We start from the raw sequence: 26933 nt of genomic DNA on the forward strand, positions 1-26933 counted from the left end.
TCTTCTATTAGCAATGAGTCATCGACTAACAGGCAGGAGAAGGAAGAGAATAAATGTCTTGCTAAGCCTGCGTTGGTTGAGGCGTGGTTGTGAAGCTAAGTCCGGTTAAGTCCATTGTATTCTCTGTGGAGGAACCATAGACTGTATTCAAGGATAATAGAAGAGAGCAGGTTTTAAGGTTTGTGGGATTTGATGTCTCGAAACCTGTCAACAGCACCATTCTCACCCCAGCGAACTACTCCCTCGGAGTAAGATCTCGACAGTAGTCTACAGGGCCTTCAGAAAGTATTCATACCCCTTGATTTATTCCACATTTTGTTACAGCCTGAATTCAAAATGGATTAAATGTTGTTGTTTTTTACCCATCTACACACAACACTCCATAATGACAATGTGAAAACATGTTTTTAGAAATGTTTGCAAATATATTGAAAATTAAATATAGAAATATTAAAGTATAAGTATTCACACCCCTGAGTCAATAAATTGTAGAATCAGCAGCAATTACAGTTCTGGATATTTCTGGGTAAGTCTCTAAGAGCCTTTGCACACCTGGATTGTACAGTATTTGCACATTATTTGCAAATAATTCATTTGTCAATTTGGTTGTTGATCATTGCTAGAGAGCCATTTTCAAGTCTTTCCATAGATTTTCAACCTGATTTAAGTGAAATCTGTAACTAGGCCACTCAGGAACATTCAATGTCATATTGGTAAGCAACTCTATTGTATATTTGGCCTTGTGTTTTAGGTTATTGTCCTGCTGAATGTTGAATTTGTCTCCCAGTGTCTGTTGGAAAGTAGATTTTCCTCTAGGATTTTGCCTGCGCTTAGCTCTATTCCATTTATTTTCATCCTAAAAAAAACTCTAGTTTTTGCCGACAACAAGCATACCCATAACATGATGCAACCACCACCAACCATGCTTGAAAATATACTACATTACAAAAGTATGTGGACACCTGCTTTTGAACATCTCATTCTAAAATCATGGGGATTAATATGGATTTTGTCCCCACTTTGCCGCTATAACAGCTTCCACTCTTCTGGGAAGGCTTTCCACTAGATGTTGAAACATTGCTACGGGGACTTGCTTCCTTTCAGTCACAAGAGCATTAGTCAGGTCGGGCACTGATTGTGGGGGATTAGGTCTGGCTCACAGTCGGCATTCCAATACATCCCAAAGGTGTTCGATGGGGTTGAGGTCAGGGCTCTGTGCAGGCCAGTCAAGTTCTTCCACACCGATCTTGACAAACCATTTCTGACAGACTTCACTTTGTGCACGGGGGCATTGTCATGCTGAAACAGGAAAAGTCCTTCACAAACTGTTGCCACAAAGTTGGAAGCACAGAATCGTCTAGAATTTAATGTAATTGTATGCTGTAGAGTTAAGATCCCTTCACTGGAACTAAGGGGCCAAGCCCGAACCATGACAAACTTTACAGTTGGCACTATGCATTCGGCAGGTAGCATTCTCCTGGTATCTGCCATGTTCGTCCGTCAAACTACCAGATGGTGAAGCGTGATTCATCACTCCAGGGAACGCGTTTCCACTGCACTAGAGTCCAATGGCGGTGAGCTTTACACCACACCAGCCGACGCATGGCATTGCGCATGGTGATCTTAGGCTTGTGTGCGGCTGCTCGGCCATGAAAACCCATTTCATGAAGCCCCCAACGAACAATTATTGTACTGACGTTGCTTCCAGAGGCAGTTTGGAACTTGGTAGTAAGTGTTGCAACCGAGGACCGCCGATTTTTACACGCTACGCGCTTCACCACTCGGCGGTCCCATTCTGTGAGCTTGTGTGGTCTACCACTTCGCGGCTGAGCCATTGTTGCTCCTAGATGTTTCCACTTCACAAGAACAACACTTACAGTTGACCGGAGCAGCTCCAGCAGGGCAGAAATTTGATGAACTGACTTGCTGGAAAGTTGCCATTCTATGACGGTGCCACATTAAAAGTCACTGAGCTCTTCAATAAGGCCATTCTACTGGCAATGTTTGTCTGCATGGCTATGTGCTCGATTTTAGATACCTGGCAGCAACGTCTGTGGCTGAAATAGCCGAATCCACTAATTTGAAGGGGTGTCCACATACTTTTGTATACATAGTGTATGAAGTGATGGTTTGTGTTGGATTTGCACCACATTTTTTGTAGTTTTACTTTAGTGCCTTATTGGATGCATGTTTTGGAATCATTTTATTCTGTACATGCTTCCTTCTTTTCACTCTGTAATTTAGGTTAGTGTTGTGGAGTAACAACAATGTTGTTGATCCATCCTCAGGAGAAAACTATCACAGCCATTAAACTCTGTAACTGTTTTAAATTCACAATTGGCCGCATGGTGTGGTTTCCTTCCATTCCGGCAACTGAGTTAGGAAGGACACCTGTATCTTTGTAGTGACTGGGTGTATTGATACACCATCCAAATTGTAATTCATAACTTCACCATGCTCAAAGGGATATTCAATGTCTGCATTTTCTTTATTTTACCCATCTAGGTGCCCTTCTTTGCGAGATATTGGAAAACCTCCCTTGTCTTTGTGGTTGAATCTTTGTTTGAAATGTACTGCTCGACTGAGGGACCTTACAATCTGTATGTGTGGGGTACAGAGATGAGGTAGTCATTCAAAAATAATTTTAAACACTATTATTGCACACAGAGTGACTTGTTAAGCATATCTTTACTCCTGAACTTATTTAGGCTTGCCATAACAAAGGAGTTGAATACTTATTGACTCAAGACATTTCAGCTTTTCATTTTGTATTAATTTGTATAAATGTGCAAAAACATAATCCCATGTTTACATGATGGGGTATTGTGTGTAGGCCACTGGCACAAAATCTAACACAACAAAATGTGGAAAAAGTTAAGGGGTGTGAATACTTTCTGTAGGCACTGTGTATAATACATTGCTTCCCCTGACTCCTTCGCTTTTGCTCACTTCACTTGATCTTTCTCCTCTCTCTCACCTCCTCGGAGTACGTGTGACTGTCTGTTCTGATATCGTCTTTATTTTCCCTCCCCTGCCTCTCTCTAAATGTCATTGATTTTTGTCTGGCTTTTTCTCTGAAAAATGTCTCTCTCCTGTGGCCCACACCTACTCATCCTCTCTGTTTATTTCTCAGAAGACTCCATATGTTTGTATGCCATCTAAGCGGCCATCTTGGTTTGGTTGTTTGCAGTGTTCACTTGATTGTTGATTACAACAATGTCACTCAGTGTTAATTGACAATGAATAATTGAACAATTCCTCTATTATTCAATTGATTTCGCAGTCTCGGTCTCTTTATCTGTGTGTGTGTGTTTGAGGAGATCTGTAAATCACCTTGCATCCTATCTAACTAATAATTATAATTTCTAGATCGGTCCGGTCATTGGGGATCAGTCTCTGTGTCTCTGTCTCGCCTTCTTTCTCGGTCTCTGAAACAGGAGTGTGTATCGGACAAATTCAGTTGAAGATGAAATGTCATAGTATCCTAGTCTGTTGGATGGTGGGCAATTTACTTGGCATGAGTAGCAGAGAGTGCAGCAGGGCTGACTGATGAGATGATGTCGAGCTGTGAGGAGAAACTGTTTATGTGCCACAATGGCTGTGTGTGTGTGTGTGTGTGTGTGTGTGTGTGTGTGTGTGTGTGTGTGTGTGTGTGTGTGTGTGTGTGTGTGTGTGTGTGTGTGTGTGTGTGTGTGTGTGTGTGTGTGTGTGTGTGTGTGTGTGTGTGTGTGTGTAATTCACTAGAGCGTGATGTCACAGTTTCAGGCATCCTGGTGAGAAATGGTGAAAGGAGATAGGTGGGGGATGGTACCAGTAATACTGCAGAGAAAGAGAGACATACCATACCATGAAAAAGCAAATTGGAGAATTGTTGAGGTTTTATGCATCTGACATGTTTAATTTAGTGTGTTAGATTCAGTACAGATACAAGCAATAAAACCTGACTTTGATGCTAAATCTGTGTTTTCTGGAACCGTAGCACTGAACAGAACATGGGCCACATCTCTGTGTCCTAGCCCCTTACTGAAGGGGGTAATTTAGTACCCTTGCCTAGCAACCTAGGCCCCTTTAGTAAAGGATGTGATTTAATGTTCCTTTGCTTCAGTGCGGCACTCCCTTACCTCGATCAGCCCCCACACACACACACACACACACACACACACACACACACACACACACACACACACACACACACACACACACACACACACACACACGGGGCCATCATCATGGCCATCAGTCCTCCACAATCCCACAGTCTCTCTCTGGCTATAAATTAACCCATTACATTATAGCCTCCGAGAGAAAGAGGAATGAGAGAGAGACAGAGAGAAAGGAATAATAGAAAGGAAAAAGAGAGAATGTGAGGCATAAAGGAATGAGAGAGGAAGAGAGAAAGGAATGAGAAAGGAATGAGAGAGGAAGAGAGAGAGGAAGAGGGAAAGGAATGAGAGATATTAAGGAATGAGAGAGGAAGAGGGGAAGGAATGAGAGATATTAAGGAATGAGAGAGGAAGAGGGGAAGGAATGAGAGAGATTAAGGAATGAGAGAGAGGCAGAGAGAAAGGATTCTTGTTGTTAGGTGGCACTGTTGATCGGAAGAACGAGGAGGAGTGTGCGTGTGAGAAAGAGCAACATCATCACCACGACACTGCTGTGAAAGCTGAGTCATGTAAGGCAAGAGAGCGAGGGAACAGGAAAACGAAGGGAGAGAAAAGAGGGCATGGACAAAGATAATGTAACCAGAAGGAAGCAAGCAAGGAAACAGGGAGGGGTGGTGAACGAAGGGAACAAGATCAGGTGAAGAAGAGGGGAACTAAGCATGATGGAGATAAAGATGGTGGGGAGAAGAGAGCAAGCGATGAGAGACAAATACAGTTTCAGGCGAGAGGAGTGCACTGGAGTCAAGGCAGAGCAAGAGATGTAACGGAGCAGAGCGTCGGAAAACCTGCGTACACACGAGATGGAGAGGGAGAGGGGGAGGAGTGAGGAGGAGAAGGGAGGAGAAGGGAGGGGTGGTAGCTGCTAACGTGGCGGAGAAGGAGGAAGGAGGGAGAGAAGGGGGCTATGCCATCGGTGCAGAGCAACACTGGAGATCAGCGCCAGACGCCAAACCCTCGGAGATGCAGACGGAGCTCCTTTCCCCATGAGAGGAGCAAGAGAAGGAGAAGAACAGGAAGCGAAGGAGGAAAAATAAAGGGAGGGAACTCCATCCACGCCTTCTATCCTCAGCACCTACTTGCTACTCACTGTGCTGTGCAGTCTACTGTTGCTTCACTGGACTCCCTTAGACAGCCCTAGCATAGCGGAGCGTACGGTTCACACGAGAAGAGCAACTGTAAGGCTGTGTTTCTATGTGGTGTCAGAGGAAGCTGTCAGCACTCGTCATCATTAAGGCTTCATCCAAGGCAAGACCTGACGCATCATTATTTCCTCTTCAAAGGAATATCCATAGTGAATAAGTCATTATCTCCTCTTCAAAGGAATATCCATAGTGAATCAGTCATTATCTCCAGCTCAGTAGGACCATCTCAAAGGAAGATACCAAGAGTTTAGGCTTGTTGTTAATGACTGTATTCACCACATTAGCTTCTGGAGAATGAAAGTGGACACCCACTGTTGGATCTACCTTCTCCAATCCTCATTCCAGTACCCCACATCTACAGCTACGCCATATGGAAACGATCTAAGAAGGTCTAGGTTTTTTTGAGGTCTTCAGTCCATAAGGTTGCGATTGGGCTTCTTCTCGGGAAAGGACTCTACGACGCTAGCCATGACGCCCATGCAAAAGCTCCTCCAGTTGCCGGTGAACGCGATGAATATGGTGAAAACGGCGCAGGACCAGATGGGGCAGCAGGATGAGGCCAAAAGCCCTGTGATGACCCCGGATGGTGGAAACCATAACTGGTACAACGGGGAGCCCAACGACCCGCGCCACATCCGGTTTGGCAGCGGAGGTGGAGACCAGGAGGAGCGGGCCCACCTGGAGGAAGGGGGAGGCAGTTTATCCAGCCTTGTGACCCAGCCTTTGCGGTAGGGTGCCATCAGCATGAGACACATGTGCCGTGTAAATATGTGCATAAACAGACATGAAAACGCTTGCGTACGTGTGTTACTGATGAGTGAGTATGCAGACGACAGTAATTAGACATAATGAGAAAGAGACAAGCGTAATTAGATAAGAATAAACACACACACACCTGGGATGTGAAAACACCTTGTGTACACACACAAACTCTGAACACTATATGCCTGTTGCTTCCAGGCCTTGTGAAAACAGTAATCTATGTTAATAATACTGCTGTTAAACGCCCACACCAGTAGAAATCTACTTTTTTTGAGCTGAAAGACGATGGCCAGAGCTTACCCATGATGTTGCACAACGATTTAAGTCAGTAAAGTCATCGTTTTAGTCAAAGTATGATATATTTAAGCTTGAAGTAACAAATCAAAACTGCCGACTTTGTACAATGCGTGTGAATGCGGTGACTATTCCTATGATATGACATACAAATTATTATCAGCCTACGTTTCGTTACAGGCCTGGGTTTTATTTGATTGTTACCACCCACCAGCATGGCATTTTTTATTCATCAGAAACCACTGCAAAGTTATTCCTCTTCGTGACTGAGATGAGCCAAACAGCCTTGTATCTACTTGGCCGCCTGAGCCATGGAGCAAATTAAAATAAGGTGCACAAACTTGTTTTTGCACCTCCACTTTTTTTTAAACAGAAAATTATCATAATTTGAAAATGTTAACAATTTGAGATAGTTTGTATTAAAAATGTGTGACCATTTTAGAAATATAATTACTTGATTTTGAAAACCCGCTCCCCCCGTTGCCCCAACATGAATGGTTTTGACCACTAAAGTTTTGCTTTACTTCAATTCTCCACGGCTTTTATTGTTGTGACGTTAGCTAGAAACCACAAGTGTAAATTCAGATAATGAGCAAGCACCCGCAGAAGAAAATTCAAGTAAAACATTTCATTTGTGGCATGCATGGTCATGAGCAAAGTCATTGTAGCCTTTAATTTCACTTCCCCTGTGAGAAACATGAGCACGGGCTGACCTAGCTTTGCTGTACCGAAGCCGAAGTATGCCAGCAGCCTACCTACCAATGGTTGCACCGTGTCCATTACAATGTAGAAAAACGCATGTCAGCTATCTGTCAATAGTTATCCATATAACCTGGAACGTCATCTTATTATTTCTAAGTATTCCTATAGCAGATTCGTTTGCCAGTAGCTTTCCTTAAGTCAATGCTTATGACAAATCCAGCCATTGAGACAGCTGGTTAATCTTTTGAATACGGTGTTGTTCAAATAAAATAAATGCAACAACAGATAACATTAGCTAGCTAGCTACACTGACAGCTGTCAGTGCCCTATTTGTTGATGTTTATCAACTCCACATGGAAATTCGCACACCCAATTTGTTAATTTCTATATGTAGCCTTCATCATTCGGCTAGTGTTTGGACCTCAGAAATAAGCACACCGCTAGGTTATGTACTGCTGAAAATGCCTGGAAAAAACCTCGGTCGCACCTGCTGCTCTGGAGTTACTCAGACACACGCGCTCACACGTATTAGTCATTTATGTTCTTTACTCCTGTGTTTCCATCGCCAACAGAATGTAAGCTTCTCACCTCAATTGCTTCTGTTTTTGTGTGTGCATGTCTACAGCTCAGCTGCCGTAAGAGAGTAAATGTTTAAAGAGCACAGGGTATGAAACAGTTGCTCTAGATGTCTTTTTTTATTTTGGTTTTGTGTTCTCAAGGCCTCTCTCCTGATCCCAGAGGTTTGAGCTGTACACAGGGTTCAAAAGGGTCCAGTCTGTTTTTGCGCTGTCGTAAAAAAAAAAACACTAGTAGTCTCTCCTCAGAGAATTCAAGCAAATGTAGCTGTTCTTGAGAACCAATGGATAGTTTAGCAGAGGCATGAGGACATTGTAGATTCTCAAAGTTTCTTAGTCAATTTATGTGAATTCATGGGTGGTGTAAATTACATGAGCCTTTTTTAGTCGAATTTCGAATGCAAGAAGAGGCCGCTTCTATGTTTAGTTTTATGGATGTGACTGTCACAGTACGAGCTTGTTCTAGCTGGAAGCTAAACTGACTACTTCAGTTAGGAAGTTTCTGCATGTTGAGGTTCACAACACAGCAGCACTTTTGTGTTGTTTGATCTACTGATCAGGACTCCGGCTGGAACCTCATGAGTTTTTCATTAAACCATGAAATATCTCATTTACATAAGTATTCACACGTCTGAATCAATACGTGTTAGAATCATCTTTGGCAATGATTACAGTTGTGAGCTTTGCACACCTGGATTGTAAAATATTTGCATAATATTATTTTTAAAATTCTTCAAAATCTGTCAAGTTGGTTGTGGATTATTGCTAGACAGCCATTTTCAAGTCTTGCTATAGATTTTCAAGCCGATTTTAAGTGTAAACTGTAACTAAGCCACTCGGGAACATTCAATGCTGTCTTGGTAAGCAACTCCAGTGTATATTTGGCCTTGTGCTTTAGGTTATTGACCTGCTGAAAAGTGCATTTGTCTTCCAGTGTCTTTGGAAAGCAGACTGAACCAGGTTTTCCTCTAGGTCCTCCTGTGCTTAACTCTATTCCATGTCTTTTTATCCACAAAAAAAACCACTCTAGTCCTTGCAGATGACAAGTATACCCATAACATGATGCAACAACCACCATGCTTGAAAATATGAAGAGTGTTGTGTTGGTTTTCCCCAAACATAACGCTTTGCATTCAGGACATAAAGTTAACTCCTGAACTTATTTAGGCTTGCCATAACAAAGGGGTTGAATACTTATTGATTCAAGACATTTCAGCTTTTCATTTTTTATTAATTTGTAAAAATGTCTTAACATAATTCCACTTTGACATTATGGGGTATTGTGTGTAGGCCAGTGACACAAAATCTCAATTTACTCTATTTTAAATTCAGGCTGTAACACAACAAATTGTGGAAAAAGTCAAGTGGTGTGAATACTTTCTGAAGGCTCTGTATCCATTAGCACAAACATACAGTATAATTACCCTGCCATTGCCATGGATTTATACACAGTAAAACATACATGTACATACTCTAACTTTGTAGTAACTGCCATAGGCACCCTACTTTGCGTTTGTGAAAGGCTTCTAAAATAGTTCAAAATAGCTAGAAACTTCTGGCTGATCTTATAAACTGACCACCAGTAACCTGACCACCAATTCAGACATTGGGCCAGTGCTCTACAATGCCTCGGTAAGTTAAATAATTGAGTACTGGGTTTGTAAATTAAGCTATTCTCTGCCGGGCAAGACAAAGATCTAGGACAGTGAAACCCAGTATAGGTGTAAGGTTCCTTCTCTGTGGAACTTGATATCTGACTAGCTCTGGATCAACTCACCCATCTGTCTTTCTTTACTGGCAGGAGAGAAAGAGAGTGTAAGGCATTCCTAAACTAACATTTGACAACGACAGTGAATCAAGTGTTAGTTTTGAAGATGGCCACCAAAAAGGCTTCTTTGGTCATGCAGGATCAATCATGTACATTATGACTTGTATTCATAAGGAGACAAATGCAAGATAGTTCACCTAGCACTAAAATCATTTTTACTTTAAGTTATTACCCAATTTTAATTTTACATGGAAGCATGGTTCAGTGCATTGCTTTATGGGAACTGTAGTCCTCCTTTAGCTCTCCTCTATGAAGCTTCCAGTGTTCCTTCGAAATAACTGAATAATGCACAGTCTACCAAGAGAAGCCACGGAGGAACATGAATGCAGTGGCGATTTTAGCATGTAAATCTTGGGGGGAGCAAAAAGTGGGATGCATGCCAGAAAAGCCACTACACAACACAACAACAACAATACATTAGTTGCACTATAACGGTGACAAACAGTGCCCACAAACTGTTAGGGCCTACATAAAGCAGTCCCAACATCTTACCACTGCTACATCTGGCTTTCAGTGGAGCCTTGTCTGGCTACGAAACAGTTCATTCAGCCTCATTTACTGCCTTGTAAGAAAACATGTTTGTTTAAGCAAGTCAGCCATATCAACTGTGGTTTCTAATGGCAATTGAGATGTACAAACTATGGCATAAAGGGACGACAAGTGGATAAGAGGCAATCCGTAATTTCGATTTAGACATTAATGAGCGAGCTAGTACAGATGTAGTCAATATAACTATTTGTTTAGCACTTTTGAAATGTACAGCGAAGGAATTCAGAACATGGGCTGTTGTTATGGTGTTCTCCCTGTACACCAAGTCAGAACCGTAGGATAAATAAATGTGGCATATAAACAAACAATGAAAGTTCTTATGAAATTTGATGATTACATTTCTCTAAAACAAGATGTAGGCTACATGTGCACCACCAAGTCAGAACAGTAGGCAAAATTAAGAGGGGTAAATATACCAAATTATTTGACGTGAGTCACATGGGCTACTAACAGCTTACTACACAACATACACTTAGTATTAGTTTCTTAGCTACAGTATACATATCTCCCTGGCATATTACATCATTTATGCAGCAGCATACAATACATTTTTGGACTCACCTTGTTGTGCTATGCTCACTTGAACAGGAAGATGGCACAGCGGTCCTTCGTGGGCAAATTTTGGCATCAAAGTCTGGCATTCTCTGGGTTTATGGTGCTTTCAACGGTGTCTCCTGTCTGTGTCACAAATCACGATGGCGTCATTGATCTTCAGGTCATAGCTCTAGAAAAAGGCCAGAGTTCCCGATTTAAAATTTTGAGTTGGATAACCGTTCAAAATGTATTTCCCAGTTGAAGCTCTTTTTTTCCGAAATTCCAAGTTGTCTTGAACTCACTGAAGTCAAGTTTTCGCAGTTCCGAGTTAACAGTTGTTTTGAGCACGGCACAAATCATGCTTCATTGACAGCATGGCCAATGTTGAATGTTTATCATTTTAAACTTGGAAAAGAGACACTTAATCACAGATTTAGGACCACACAGCCACTCCAATGAATAGCAGTAGTGATTGCTTTGCAATGCTTGCAGTTAGCCACTGTCACTGATTCCTTTGAAATGTTTATGTCCAATGGCCGATGAGCACCGATACGTTTTATCTATCATTTATCTTAATAGTTTATCTTCATATGACAAGGATTAAAAAGGATTTGCCAGTAGATAGTTGACTTGATTCATGATGATGACTGCTAGCTAAGATTTTGAAAGTATGATGTTGACATGATCAGTCCAATCAAAGCTACTCTAGATATGTGATTTGACGTCATTTTATCTGTGGCCAATGACCGTAAGCCTTCTTAGATGGGCACTTCTAATGTAACTCTATGGAAGCATCCAAGGAGTTTGAATTTTCGAGGTCTACCCTTAGACTTGGTGTTGACATACTGTCCCCACGAGTGATAGAACACTGAGCTAATCATTGTGCAACTAGAGAACATTATCAACACCTATGCTCCATATTTTCCGCTGGCTGCCCCACCACCACCACATAAAGCACTTACTCAAGAAAGCAAAAAAGAGACTGTTTGTATGTGGCTTTATTAACCCAATGCTTATTTTTTTGGACATTGTTTGCAAACTGATATGTCACACGTATTAATGCCAAAATAACTTTGACCCACCTGCCCTGAATGACGGGTCGCCACTGCATGAATGTGTAGCACAGTAGGATGGTGGCACCTTAATTAAGGAGGACAGGCTCGTGGTAATGGCTGGAACGGAATTAGTGGAATGGTACCAAATACAAAAAAAACACATTTTCTATGTGTTTGATGCCATTCCATTTGCTCCATTCCAGCCATTATTGTTAGCCGTCCTCCCCTCAACAGCCTCCACTGAAGTGTAACGAGACCAAAGTAGGGGTTCCTCCTAATCATAATTCAGCTAGAAATGCTAATCAACCCTCAGGAGAGAATAAGCTATTTCAGTTCCGTCTGAACTCAATGTTGCAAAATTGGCTCTGTTGAATCTTTAATCCTCTTCTCAGGCCCAGCAACATTTAATGATGTCTTTATCTGCCTGCATCAAATGTTCTGTCTTTTTCTGATTGAATGGAATTAAGGCAATCTCCCATGGATAATACCCTCCTAAAGTTGTACATGCTTTTCTTGTGAAATCCTGCCTGTACTTGATTATGTACCTTTGTGTAATCTTTTAATTAATCAAATATGGACCGAAGGATATAACAGATTGTAGTGAAACAGATTTAGCTTTTGATATGTTTGAACGCTTTGCATGTAAAAATCAAACGTCAAACAGAAAATGCCACAACATCAACTCAAAACAATGGTCCATGTCGAAAGATATTACGTTTTTCATCATCTACGAAGTTAAGAGTTTTCCCTGTCTGACCCTCCAAGCTTCATTCAACACTATAGGTCATTATCAATAAAACTAGCGTTTGGTTTGGCTGTTAGGAGGCAAGGAGATCTCCAGCTCTGCTAAAACCATTGAAAACTATGTGCCGTTTTCAACGGATTGTTAAATAAATGTTATAACTATATTTGGTTTTAATATCATCACCTACTGAAGAGCATAGTCAAACTACCAATTTCAGACTATTCCACAATTACCTCCATCATCAGAGTTATACAGCAATCAGGAAACATCCATTTATCATTTATTTTCAGATACGTGAGTGTAACCACATCCATTTGGCTAGCTAGCTAGCTAAAGCAAACCATTTGTAATTTAGCTTGCTTCGTCAGCGATAAGGCTTTTGGAAAGAGCTTGACATCGTCTTGGTAAAGTTGTCAGTCGGCCTAATGGTCATCCCTAATATAGATAGCAAGCAAATCAAACAATATTTGAATATGGCGATCTAGTTTATCCCTGAAGTTAGCTTGTTAACTAGCCATATTGACCTGATATGTTGTTAGCTAGGTAGCCAATTTGATATGGTCCATCAGTCAATGTAGTCTATCATGTCTGTCAGCAGCAATCATGTTTAAACATTATTTAAATACAATGTTGAAAATGGGATCATGGTAGCTAACTTCGCTAGGTAATCCGACATTTGGTTGGAGAAAAAGGTACCAATTTATGTCTAGCCAACTGTACAACGTTTTTACTGGTAGCTTTCAAAGTAAACATTATCAGCCTACAGTAATGTTACATCGGCAAATGCGCCCTTCTGCTGCTTGACAGGCAGATCCCACAAAGGCTGGGAAATTAACCAAAACCACTCAAACCTCTCATATGTTTACTGATCATAAAAAGCATGCAGTTAGGTCTACTTGCTGTTGGCCTAGAACTCTGATGATTGAGCTAAATGTGTGCAATTGTATTGCATGGAATAATCGGAAATGTGTAGTCGTGACTATGCTCTTCAAGAGGTGATAACATTACAACCAAATAGTTAACATTTATTTAACAATCCCTTGGAAATAGCACGCAGTTGGCAATGGTTTTAGAGGAGCGGAGGGTCTCCTTGCACCCCAGAAGGCAAATAGAATGCTCTGCACCTTATTGTAACGTTTTACTGATAACGACCTATAGAAGAGCTTTCCTGACAATGGCAGATGGGTGCTATGTTGAAAGAATGGTCTTTTCAGTCTTCGAACCCACACTTGGCTATTTTACCCACAATTGACTAGGGCTATTTTGCTCTCCATTTGGCTGTCTACTTTGCCAGATGTGCTCTCTGTCCTGTTATTTAATGGACTTTTAATGACTGTTTTGATTATATTGCTTTTAGTCAGCAATCATTAGTCCATCTGCAGAGATGGAAATGCTGCTTTGTCCCCAACAGACAGCCCACATTTTGGGAGCAACCCAGGGTCAGGGTCCATAGTACAGTGCCCCTGAAGTAAAGATTTTGTTTACAAGTATGTTGCTCAATGGCACAATTGCAGGAGATAGTGCCACTTCCTGGGATCTGAAACAAGCAGCCTCCCAAAAGATGACATCAAGAGACTTGATTGATAGGTGAATTTGAACGACCGTCTTCCTCAAAAGGAATGTACCTGGGGGAATGATCTCTTAAGACTGCGGTGTCACACCGAGTTAGACACTTCATGCCTGCTTCTCTGCATGCAGCTGCAACAAAGACACGACGGAGGCAGGAAATCACTTCCCTTCACTTTATCACATTCTATGTTGCCTTGGAAACTAGTCAGGAGAACCTGGGCTTGTGCAGAGATATCATAGCTATTTAAATTATGGAGAGCCCGGACTCCCAGGGGAATCTTTTCAATTAGCCAGTTTTTAAAATTCTGTTTGCTACCCTCCAAACCTGGGTTCAAATACTATTTTAATGCATTTCAAATGCTTGAACTGGGTTAGATTGAGTTTGTCTGGCACAATGGAACCAATAGAATAGCGGCAAAAGTCCAAACCCCGCCCATCTGGCACTCCAGGCTGGCGAAAGCAAACACTAAGTATTTGAAAGATTTCAAATAGTATTTGAACCCAGGTCTGCTTCCCTTGCCTAACCTGTTGTAGTCTGGCTCATTTCAATAGACGTTCATTTGGAAGAGAGGTGGGAGTGGGGGACTTTCAGGGGCGGCTACTGTATTGTTATTTCTCAGTGCTATGACGTGTCTTCTAGAGAAACTGGCTTGGGGTGGTTTGGTCAGTAGAGGATTGCCAAGGGAAAAACTGTACAGATACTCATGTGAGGTCTCTGCTGGCTAGTGCTGAGCAATTTTCTATATGTTTTTTAAGCAACTAATTTACCCGTTGTTTTTCTTCTGTGAGCTCAACGCGCACATTGCAGAGTTTCTCTAGAGATAAATCAGATCAAGCCCAAAGTGTGCGATGTAGTTGGGAGTTGTAATTTCCAACAGGCTAATATTCAACATAGTTTAGCGCAGAAAACATGGTAATTAACTACAATGACCATAATCCATGTGGCGCCTATTTTACGCCTGCTTCACGCAGAGACAGAAGGATGCACCATCAAAAGGGATAGCAGTTTCTTCAAGAAGTATCTCTACCTGAAAATACATGATCTAAGTGATGATAATTAGTATTGAGCCGTCATAAAAGTATGCCTTAATTACTTTGAAAAACAACTAAAATTGTGATTTTTGTCAGACAGCATAGGCAGCATGCAGCTTTATAGTGATGCTATTAGAATTTGGGATAAAATAATAAAGTATTCAAATACACAACAACTGAAATATTGTATTAAAGTAAAGTAATGTGAGTAAATGATGTGATAAGCAGTAATGGGCAGACACTACAATCATGGGACTTTTATGAATAGTTTATTATGTTGTTACAGCATTCAACTCACATAATGCATAGTGCATTTTCATGTTTAAAAAAATAGCTAAATCGAAATCAAAAACCGTAATAAATTGTTAACATATGATTGTTAACATATTTCAGTTGTTGTGTATATTACGTTTGTTTTATTTGATGACTTTATTATTTCACTCCAAGTCATCAGAAAATCACAATTTTAGTAGTTCTTCAAAGTAAATAAGGCATTATTTTATGACTTCTGAATATCAACAATCAATTGCTTAGATTGTGTATTTTAAGGTAGAAATACCTCACAAAGCAACTGCTCTCTATCTCTCTCGATTGCGCATTCTTCTGTCTCTTTTTAATGTAGCAGGCGTAAAAAAAAACACAGACCGGATGTCACACGGGACTAGGTGTGTGTGCAGGAATCAGACCCAGAGAGAGAGTAACGGAGTAAAGTGCTTTACTATTGCACACCAAACTGATAAGCCCAATACAATACAGGGCGCAGGACACTATACCAGCCAACCCAAAACCACAGGGTGTCCAGTATAGAAAATAAAATACACCACGACCTAATATGTACACACATAACAAAAGACAATCCCGCACAAAACAAGGGCGGGTCAAACTACTACATATAGGGAAGCTAATTAAACCAAAATTCACACAGGTGAAACTAATAAGACAAAACCAACAGACAAACGAAAAAGGGATCGGTGGCGGCTAGTAGGACTGTGACGGCGACGGCTGAGCACCGCCCGAACAGGCAGGGGAGCCAACTTCGGCAGAAGTCGTGACACCGGACAAGTAGGCGTGCAATGGATTGTGATCATCGTAGTTAATTACCACGTTTTTGCTCTAAACTTTGGAGAATACTGGCCTGTTGGAAACTACAACTCCCTACTACATTGCGCAGTTCGGGCTTGATGTGATTTATCTCTAGAGAAACTGCAAAATGTTCCTTGAGCTAAAAAAAGAAGAAGAAAAATAAATGGAATTGAAATAATTGAACCAACGTAGGTCAATTACAGTAGTTTAAAAAACTAAAAGTAACCAACATTTCGGTGAAGCACTGAGCACTAGCATTCTATTTAGCTCACTTTTTTTGAATTATTTATTTTATACATTAATTTTAGCTCAGCTTTTATCAAAGGTGTCAATCATTTCGGACCCCACTATATTTAGAAAGTATTCATACCCCTTGACCCAATCCCCCATAATGACAAAGTGAAAACATGTTTTTAGATTTTTTTGCAAATGTATTGAAAATGATAAACAGAAATATCTCATTTACATAAGTATTCACACCCCTTTGCTATGACACACCAAATTGTGCTCCGGTGGATCCAATTTCCTTTGATCATCCTTGATGTCACTACGACTGTATTGGAGTCCGCCTGTGGCCAATTCAATTGTTTGGACATGATTTAGAAAGAAACACATCTGGCTATACACTCAATGCACAAACCATGAAAAACACCTTCCTAATATTAAGTTACTGGCTCATGTTGACTTCAATGCTTCCCACAGTTGTGTCAAGTTGACTGGATATCCTTTGGGTGGTGGACCATTCTTGATACGCACGGAAAACTGCTGAGGGTGAAAAACCCAGCAGAGTTGCAGTGCTTAACACAAACCGGTACGCCTGGCACTTACAGCCAAACGATGTTCAAAGGCACTTAAATATTTTGTGAATGGCACAAATTCACAATCTATGTCTTAATTGTCTCAAGGCTTAAAAATCCTTCTTTAACCTCCCCTTCATCTACACTGATTGAAGTGGATTTAACAAGTGCCATCAATAAGGGATTCACCTAGTCAGTCTATGTTATGGAAAGAGCATGTGTTCTTAACGTTTTGTATACGGCGTGTATAAAGTCCCACGGTTGACAGTGCATGTCAGAGCAGGAACTATACCAAGGAACTGTCCATAGAGCTGTGAGATAGCATTGTGATGAGGCATTCAGTATATATATGGGAAAGGATATAAAACTATTTTAAGAATGTTGAACGTTTCCAAGAGCACAGTGGTCTCCATCATTGGAAAATTGAAAAAATATAGAACTAGCCAGACTCTGACAACCAGGTAAGAAGGACCTTGGTCAGGGAGGTGACCAAGAACCGAATGACCACTCTGACAGAACTACAGAGTTCCTTGGCTGAGATGGGAGGAGCTGCCAGAAGCACAACAGTGTAACGGCGTTCTTCGTTTGTCAAAAGAGAGTCGGAACGAAATGCAGCGTGGTGGTTACTCATGTCTTTAATGAAGGAAGAGCGATACATGAAATAACTATACAAATTACAAAACAACAAACGGAACGTGAAACCTAATTACAGCCTATCTGGTGAAACTACACAGAGACAGGAACAATCACCCACGAAATACAAAGCGAAACCCAGGCTACCTAAATACGGTTCCCAATCAGAGACAACGAGAATCACCTGACTCTGATTGAGAACCGCCTCTGGCAGCCAAGCCCATACAACACCCCTACTCAGCCGCAATCCCAATAATAAAAAAAAAACAATACAACAACATAAACCCATGTCACACCCTGGCCTGACCAAATAATTAACGAAAACACAAAATACTAAGACCAAGGCGTGACAGAACCCCCCCCCCCCCTAAGGTGCGGACTCCCGGACGCACCTCAAAACCATAGGGAGGGTCCGGGTGGGCGTCTGTCCATGGTGGCGGTTCCGGCTCGGGACGTGGACCCCACTCCATTAAAGTCATAGTTCCTCCCCTTCGCGTCCTGGGATAATCCACCCTCGCCGCCGACCATGGCCTAATAGTCCTCACCCAGAACCCCACTGAACTGAGGAGCAGCTCGTGACTGAGGGGCAGCTCGGGACTGAGGGACAGCTCGGGACTGAGGGGCAGCTCGGGACTGAGGGGCAGCTCGGGACTGAGGGGCAGCTCGGGACTGAGGGGCAGCTCGGGACTGAGGGGCAGCTCGGGACTGAGGGGAAGCCCAGTACTGAGAGGAAGCCCAGTACTGAGAGGAAGCCCAGTACTGAGAGGAAGCCCAGTACTGAGAGGAAGCCCAGTACTGAGAGGAAGCTCAGGCAGGTAGTAGGCTCCGGTAGATCCTGGCTGGCTGGCGGATCTGGAAGATTCTGGTTAACTGGCAGATCTGGAAAAGACTGGTTGACTGGCAGATCTGGAAGAATCTGGTTGACTGGCAGATCTAGAAGATCATGGCTGACTGGCGGATCTAGCTGCTCTATGCAGGCTGACAGCTCCTTGCAGACTGACAGCTCTGACTGCTCCATGCAGGCTGACAGCACCCTGCAGACTGGCAGCTCCTTGCAGACTGACAGCTCTTTGCAGACTGACAGCTCTGGCTGCTTCATACAGACTGACAGCTCTGACTGCTCCATGCAGGCTGACAGCACCCTGCAGACTGGCAGCTCCTTGCAGACTGACAGCTCCTTGCAGACTGGCAGCTCTTTGCAGACTGACAGCTCTGGCTGCTTCATGCAGACTGACAGCACCTTGCAGACTGACAGCTCCCTGCAGACTGGCAGCTCAGGCTGTCCCGAACAGGCAGGAGACTCTGGCAGCGCTGTAGAGGAGGAAGGCTCTGATAGCGCTGAACAGGCGGGAGACTCCGACAGCGCAGGAGGGAAGGAATGCTCTGATAGCGCTGAACAGACAGGAGACTCCGGTAGCGCAGGAGAGGAGAAAGGCTCCGACAGTGCTGGAGAGGCGGGAGACTCCGACAGCACAGGAGAGGCGAGGCGCACTGTAGGCCTGATGCGTGGTGCTGGCACTGGTGATACTGGAGCGAGGACACGCACAGGAAGCCTGCTACCGGAGGACTGGTGTGTGGAGGTGGCTCTGGATAGACCGGACCGTGCAGGCGCACTGGAGCTCTTGAGCACCGAGCCTGCCCAACCTTACCTGGCTCGATGCCCACTCTAGCCCGGCCAATACGAAGGGCTGGTATGAACCGCACCGGGCTATGCACCCGCACTGGAAACACCGTGCGCTCCATAGCATAACACGGTGTCTGCCCGGTCTCTCTAGCCCACCGGTAAGCACAGGGAGTTTGCGCAGGTCTCCTACCTGGCATAGCCATACCCCCTTTAAGCCCCCCCCCCCAATAATTTTTTGGGGCTACTTTCCGGGCTCCCATCCGCGTCGCCGTGCTGCCTCCTCATACCAGCGCCTCTCCGCTTTAACCGCCTCTAGTTCCTCATTGGGGCGGCGATATTCACCAGGCTGAGCCCAGGGTCCTTTTCCGTCCAGTTCTTCCTCCCATGTCCAATTCTTCAAGTGGTGCAGCCTCTCCCACTGCAACTGCTCTTCACGATTAACAGGGAGAGTTGGCTCAGGTCTGACTCCTGACTCAGCCACTCTCTCTCTGAGCCCTCCCCCAATAAATATTTGGGGGTGACTTTCGGGTTTTGCTCTGCGCCGCCGTGTCTTTCTTTTCGACTCCATTCTCCTATAGCCCTCTTCGCACTGCTCCAGTGAATTCCAGGCGGGCTCCTGCACTCTCTCTGGGTCGGCCGCCCACCTGTCTATTTCTTCCCACGTCGTATACTCCAAGCCTCTGCTGTCCATAACGTCCTCCCTTCGCTGCTGCCTGTTAACACGCTGCTCGGTCCGAGTGTGGTGGGTGATTCTGTAACAGCGTTCTTCGTTTGTCAAAAGAGAGTCGGACCGAAATGCAGAGTGGTGGTTACTCATGTCTTGAATGAAGGAAGAGCGATACATGAAATAACTATACAAATTACAAAACAACAAACAGAACGTGAAACCGCATTACAGCCTATCTGGTGAAACTACACAGAGACAGGAACAATCACCCACGAAATACAAAGCGAAACCCAGGCTACCTAAATACGGTTCCCAATCAGAGACAACGAGAATCGCCTCAGGCAGCCAAGCGCATACAACACCCCTACTCAGCCGCAATCCCAATAATACAAAAACCCCAAAACTAAATACAACAACATAAACCCATGTCACACCCTGGCCTGACCATATAATTAACGAAAACACAAAATACTAAGACCAAGGCGTGACAAACCGTCTCTACAACACTTCACCAATCTGGGCTTTATGGGAGAATGGCCAGACAGAAGCTAGTCCAGAGAAAAAGGCACATGTCAAGCACGCCTGGAATTTTCAAAAAGGCACGTGAAAGACTCAGATCATAAGACAAAAGATTATGTGGTCTGATGAGACAAAAATGTTACTCTTTGGTCTGAATGCAAAGCGCTATGTCTGGAGAAACCCGGGCACAGCTTGGCAGCATCATGCTATGAGGATGCTTTTCAGTGACAGGGACTGGGAGACTAGTAAGGATAGAGGGAACAATGAATTCTTGATGAAAACCTGCTTCAGAGTGCAATCAACCTTAGACTGGGACAAATATTTACCTTCCAACAGGGCAATGACCCCAAGCATACAGCCAAAGCAATGCTGGAATGGCTTCAGAACAAGAATGTGAAAGTCATTAAGTAGCCCAGCCAAAGCCCAGACTTGAATCTCATCGAATATCTGTGGAAAAACTTGAAGATTGCTGTTCACTGCCGCTCACCATCTAATTTAACAGAGCTTGAGAAAAGCTGCAAAGAAAAATGGGATAAATCCCCAAATCCAGATGTGCAAACTGATACAGACTTTACCCAAAATGACACAAAGGTGTAAATCCCCACCAATTGTGCTTCTACAAAGTGTTGACTCAGGGGTGTGAATACTTATGTAAATGAGATACTTCAGTATTTCATTTTCAATAAAGTTGCAGAAATAAAAATACAAATTCACTTTGTCTTTATGGGGTATTGTGTGTAGATGGGTGAGGGGAAAAAATATATTTAATCAATTTTGAATTCAGGCTGTAACACAACAAAATGTGGAATAAGTCAAGGAGTATGAATACATCCACTTTCTGAAGACACTGTACATATCTAATGATGCGAGTAGTATCAAAACAACAGATCCCAAACACATATGTGCCTCGGCTGTTAGGTGACATGCGCACCACACACACACACACACACACACACACACACACACACACACACACACACACACACACACACACACACACACACACACACACACACACACACACACACACACACACACACACACACAGCTAATTAGTATCAGAAATTGTCATTGTCAGTGTACTGACAGTGTACTGCTGCAGACCCAGACCTACACACACAGAAGCATCCACTCTCACAAACAAGTCCACTACCACATACTGTACAAACACCTATGCGAATATTCACATTCATTCAAACAGAGACACACGGTAAAGAAACAAACAGTTATACACACAAAAGCCGTATGTTTAGTAACAGCCCTAATTTACATTGACATTTGTAATAATCAGATGCAGAACATTATGAAAAGCAAACTGAATATGAGAACAAAGTTGATTTAATTAGAGATACTTGTCACTCATCATCAAAAGACTGCTGCACATTTGATCAGTTCCAGGTTAAACTTGTTTGGACTTGTGTATATCTGGAAGCCTTTCAAATACAGTATATCAAAGTTTATCAGTCTCTCAATTTAAAAAATCACATATGGAATAATAGATTGAGGATCATCCACTGAACCACTGATTTATGTATGACGGGAAGCTATTGAAGTGAGCTTCATAACAAAGGTGCAATATGCAGAAATCGCTTTTTTTGTAAATATGTATGCCAGTAATATTTTGGATTACTTTTTTGATTGTTTTCAAGCCACGTGTCCAATAGTTCGTATTAGCTAGCGAACGTTAGCTAATAGCTTGTCAGCACACTGCTGACAAGAGTGTGCAAAGCTGTCATCAAGGCAAAGGATGGCTACTTTGAAGAATCTCAAATATGAAATATATTTTGTGATTTGTTTTAACATTTTTTTGCTTACTACATGATTGCAAAAATGTTATTTAATAGTTTTGATGTCTTCACTATTGTTCTACAATGTAGAAAATAGTACAAATAAAGAAAAACCCTTGAATGAGTAGGTGTGTCCAAACTTTTGACTGGTACTGTATATTTACAAAAAATTACAATGCATTCAGAAAGTATTCAGACCACTTCACTTTTTCCATATTTTGTTACATTACAGCATTATTCTAAAATGTGGATAAAATATTTTTCCCATCATAAATCTACACACAACACGTAATCATGACAAAGCGAAAAAAGGTTGCAAATGTATTAAAAATAAAAACCTGAAATATCGAATTTACATAAGTATTCAGACCCTTTGCTATGAGACTCGAAATTGAGCCAGGTGCATCGTGTTTCCCCTGATCATCCTTGAGATGTTTCTACAACTTGATTGGCGTCCACCTGTGGTAAATTCAATTGATTGGACATGATTTGGAAAGGCACACACCTGTCTATATAAGGTTGGCAGTGCATGTCAGAGCAAAAACCAAGCCATGAAGTCAAATTAATTCTCCGTAGAGCTGCGAGACAGGATTGTGTCGAGGCACAGATCTGGGTAAGGGTACCAAAAAATGTCTGCAGCATTGAAGGTCCCCAAGAACACAGTGGCCTCCATCATTCTTAAATGGAAGAAGTTTGGAACTACCAAGACTCTTCCTAGAGCTGGCCACCCGGCCAAACTGAGCAATCTGGGTAGAAGGGCCTTGGTCAGGGAGGTGACCAAGAATCCAATGGTCACTCTGACAGAGCTCCAGAGTTCCTCTGTGGAGATGGGAGATCCCTTCCAGAAGGACAACCATTTCTGCAGCACTCCACCAATCAGGCCTTTATGGTAAAGTGGCCAGATGGAAGCCATTCCTCAGTGAAGGCACATGACAGCCCGCTTGGAGTTTGACAAAAGGCACAAAAAGGACTCTCAGACCAATCATGAGAAACAAGATTCTCTGTTCTGATGAAATCAAGATTGAACTCTTTGGCCTGAATGCCAAGCGTCATATCTGGAGGAAACCTGGCACCATCTCTATGGTGGTGAAAGAATCTTGCTGTGGCTATCTCAAGGATGATCAATGGAAACGGGATGCACCTGAGCTCAATTTCAAGTCTCATGGCAAAGGGTCTGAATACTTATGTAAATAAGGTATATTATTTTTAAAATATTTTAATATATTTGCAAATATTTCTAAAAACACTTTCATTATGGGGTTTTCTATGTATATTTAAGGAACCTTTTTTTGATTGATTAAATCATTTTTAGAATAAGGCTGTAACATAACAAAATGTGGAAAATGGGAAAGGGTCTGAATACTTTCCGAATGCACTGAAAGGGGATTGGAAATGAGGCAGACAATTACATTGATAGAAGCCACAATCTATCTGCAATATTACAGCTGATCTACCCCCTAAAAATATTTCAAAAAAGAAAGGAAAACTACAGATATCACCAAATTAAGTATTTTTCACAATTGGGATCCAAATGAAGAATAAAGTACAGTGTAGTCGTGGAAAGTATTAACCTGTTATGTTTTAGAATTTTAGAATTTCACCTTTTTATTTAACCAGGTAGGCTAGTTGAGAACAAGTTCTCATTTACAACTTCGACAAGATAAAGCAAAGCAGTGCGACAAACAACATCACAGAGTTACACATGGAATAAACAAACATACAGTCAATAACACAATAGGAAAAAGTCTATATACAGTATGTGCAAGGGAGGTAAGGCAATAAATAGGCCATAGTGGCTAAATATTTACAATTTCGCAATTAAACACTGGAGTGATAGATGTGCAGAAGATGAATGTGCAAGTAGAGATACTGGGGTACAAAGGAGCAACAACAAAAATAACAGTATGAGGTAGGTGGATGAGCTATTTACAGATGGGCTATGTACAGGTGCAGTGATCTGTGAGCTGCTCTGCAGTGATCTGGTGCTTAAAGTTAGTGAGGTGGATATGAGTCTCCAGCTTCAGTGATTTTTGCAATTCATTCCAGTCATTGGCAGCAGAGAACTGGAAGGAATTGGCTTTGGGGATGACCAGTGAAATATACCTGCGCGCTACAGGTGGGTGCTGCTATGGTGACCAGTGAGCTGAGATAAGGCGGGGCTTTACCTAGCAAAGACTTATAGATGACCTGGAGTCAGTGGGTTTGGCGACGAATATGAAGCGAGGGCCATCCAACGATGTAAACATACTTGGTAATAAATCAATGGAATACTGCAGTGGTGAAATTGCAGAAGTTGTGTGTTGTAAGGTGCAGGAGTCTCCCTGCAATTCATGCAGGTGCACCAGCGAGGTTGTCCGGAGAACCCGGGATAGCTCTCCGGTACTCCATGATGTCAAAAATCACTCACACATGTAAATGGGAAGAGGCCAGCTCCAGCGCCTCTCCCCTTTCATTAAAGGACATCTCTTGCAATTTAGCCTGTAATGATAGGAAAATAAGCAACAAGAAATTACAGAATGCAGCCAAATACTATGAAAGTTTAGATGCCAATCACCATGTAAGTTCAAAGATGAAAAAGCCTGGAAGGAGGAGAGATGACTAGAAACGATTTGGTTGACCGTTTTATGTGTGGATTAATTGTCGGAGTAGAGGACCTTGTGCATTTCAGGTAAAATAACAACTCAAAGTTTATATCCCAGGACAAATTAGCTAGCAACAGAAAGCTAGCTCAATAGGACATATTAGCTAGCAAGTGCAAGCTAACTAGCTAAATTTCCATAAATGTTTAATGCTTTTCGACCTGTTCTCAAAATAATGTAATTGGTTTAGAGTTTGTTTTGATATTTTAACCTGCGTGTCGTTATCGCATTTGGTGTAGGGGGACAAAATAAATGTATGCACGATGGCGCACTCGCGCAGCCTGTTTGGGTTCCATGTTATGAGGCATAACCCCAGACTTTAAATGACATAGGAGCTTGCTTCAGTGCAGTCAATGAAGCACACAACCACAGGGAAATATTTATTGGAGGAGGTTAATAAGTGTGTGGCAAAGCTGGGACTGAGTTTTGAAAAGTTATCCAGTATGACCGCTGATGGGTGCCCAAACTTGACAGGAAAAAATGTTGGCCTTTTGAAAAGGATACAAGATCAAGTAGCTGAGCTGAACCCAGATCAGAAAATGATTTTCCTGCATTGCATTATTCATCAGGAGGGTGTTCTGAAAATGAGCCTTGTTGTGGATACAGTAACTAAAGTGGCAAAACCTCACAAGAGCAAAATCTTTAAACCACAGGCAGTTTGTCTCACTGTTGGAAGAGACAGGGTTGGGTCATGCAGATCTCCCCTACCACACAAACATGAGATGGCTGAGTTTGGGAAAGGTGCTTAAAAGGTGTGGGACCTGAAGTCAGAGATTTGCTGAATTTTTGCATATTAAAGGAAAATATGTGGAATTCCCTCAACCTCAAGATAAAGAATGGTTGGCTGATTTTGCCTTCACTGTGGACATCATGTCCCTCATGAATGAACTGAATTCCAAACTACAAGGGAAGGGTCTTTTTGCACATCAGATGTACAGCCTTGTCAAAGCCTTCAGGGGAAAATTACTCCTCCTGAACCGCCAAGTAGAATCTAACAATCTCACCCACCTTCCGACACTACTAGCTCTGTTCTCTATCTCCCAGCGGGAGAAGTATACATCGCTGCTGTGTGCTTTGAACTGAGATTTTTCTTGTCGTTTTGAGGATTTAAAAAGCTTGGGAAATGACATGCTGTTGGTTTCCTCTCCTTTCACCTTCAACATGGATAATGCTCCCACTGACATGCAACTTGAGCTTATTGATCTTCAGTCTGATATAATGACTATTCAAAACAATGTCACTGATGAGGTTCTATGCATCTCTCGATTAACAAAACTTACCAAAGATTAGGGGTCATGCTCAGAAGATGTTTGTTCTGTTTGGGTCAACCTATGTATGTGAACAGATATTTTCAGTGATGAAATATAACAAGTCAAGGCACAGATCATCTCTTACTGGCTCTCACCTCTCAGCAATTCTGCGCATAGCGACGTCAGAAACTTTACCTGACTTCACTACTCTAGTCAATGCACTTCAGAGACTTCATTCCTCACATTAACTAGTTGAAATGTAATGTTGAGCTCTCTCTCTTTCTTGTGTTTTTGTGCATACCTGTTAATAAATCTTCTTCGGGATCGGTGTCCCTTCCACAGGACGGTTGAGCTAATGTAGGCTAATGTGATTAGCATGAGGTTGTAACATAGACATATCTGATATTGGCAGAAAGCTTAAATTATTGTTAGTCTAACTGCACTGTCCAATTTACAGTAGCTATTACAGTGAAATAATACCATGCTATTGTTTGAGGAGAGTGCACAAATTTGAACATGGAAAGTTATTAATCAACCAATTAGGAACATTTGGGCAGTCTTGATACAACATTTTGAACAGAAATGCAATGGTTCATTGGATCAGTCTAAAACTTTACATATACACTGCTGCCATCTAGTGGGCAAAATCTAAATTGTACCTGGGCTGGAATAATACATTATGGCCTTTCTTCTTGTCAGAGGGGTCTCTAAAGACAATGTACACACAGTTACGCAGTGCGGGTTTAAGAACGGGAAGCTTAGAAATAGCACACATAGAGCAGATCTACCGCTTCTTAGACTTGTTTTCAATGAGAATGACCGATCTATAACTCACATTTCTATGTGAATTTTTGGTTGCGTCTCCCAAAAAGTTACAGCTTTAACTAACATTGGAACAGTGTGCTACACCACATTGCATTGCAATGCTGTTGACTTTGAATGTGCTTGAGTGTTGAAGACTTGCATCCAAACATCCCAGTAATT

The 26933-nt window shown here is 42.2% G+C and overlaps 2 protein-coding genes across 14 annotated transcripts in view; one reads left to right on the plus strand and one right to left on the minus strand.

The window, feature by feature from the left end:
- The window catches only part of prdm11 (PR domain containing 11), a 362582-nt gene that overhangs the window by 93466 nt on the left and 242183 nt on the right, over positions 1 to 26933 (minus strand). The window contains exon 9 of one of the 2 annotated variants that reach the window (XR_008066237.1): positions 22537 to 22565. The exons of the other annotated variant lie outside the window; for it this stretch is intronic. The gene's annotated coding sequence lies outside the window, so the exon portion shown is untranslated. Of the gene's footprint in view, positions 1 to 22536; positions 22566 to 26933 lie in introns of those variants that run through there. 2 annotated transcript variants of the gene reach the window in all.
- Positions 1 to 26933, plus strand: part of LOC118396354 (AP-3 complex subunit beta-2) — a 96500-nt gene that overhangs the window by 14337 nt on the left and 55230 nt on the right. For 4 of the 12 annotated variants that reach the window (XM_052465364.1, XM_052465363.1, XM_052465365.1 and 1 more), the window contains exon 1: positions 4442 to 6033. The exons of 5 other annotated variants lie outside the window; for them this stretch is intronic. In XM_052465364.1, the coding sequence (XP_052321324.1) occupies positions 5774 to 6033 (260 nt within the window). In that variant the 5' untranslated portion in view covers positions 4442 to 5773. Of the gene's footprint in view, positions 1 to 4440; positions 6034 to 26933 lie in introns of those variants that run through there. 3 more of the 12 variants (XM_052465359.1, XM_052465362.1, XM_052465367.1) reach the window with 2 other exon arrangements.

Source organism: Oncorhynchus keta, chromosome 17, assembly GCF_023373465.1.
Source record: "Oncorhynchus keta strain PuntledgeMale-10-30-2019 chromosome 17, Oket_V2, whole genome shotgun sequence".
Classification (NCBI taxonomy): Eukaryota; Metazoa; Chordata; class Actinopteri; order Salmoniformes; family Salmonidae; genus Oncorhynchus; species Oncorhynchus keta.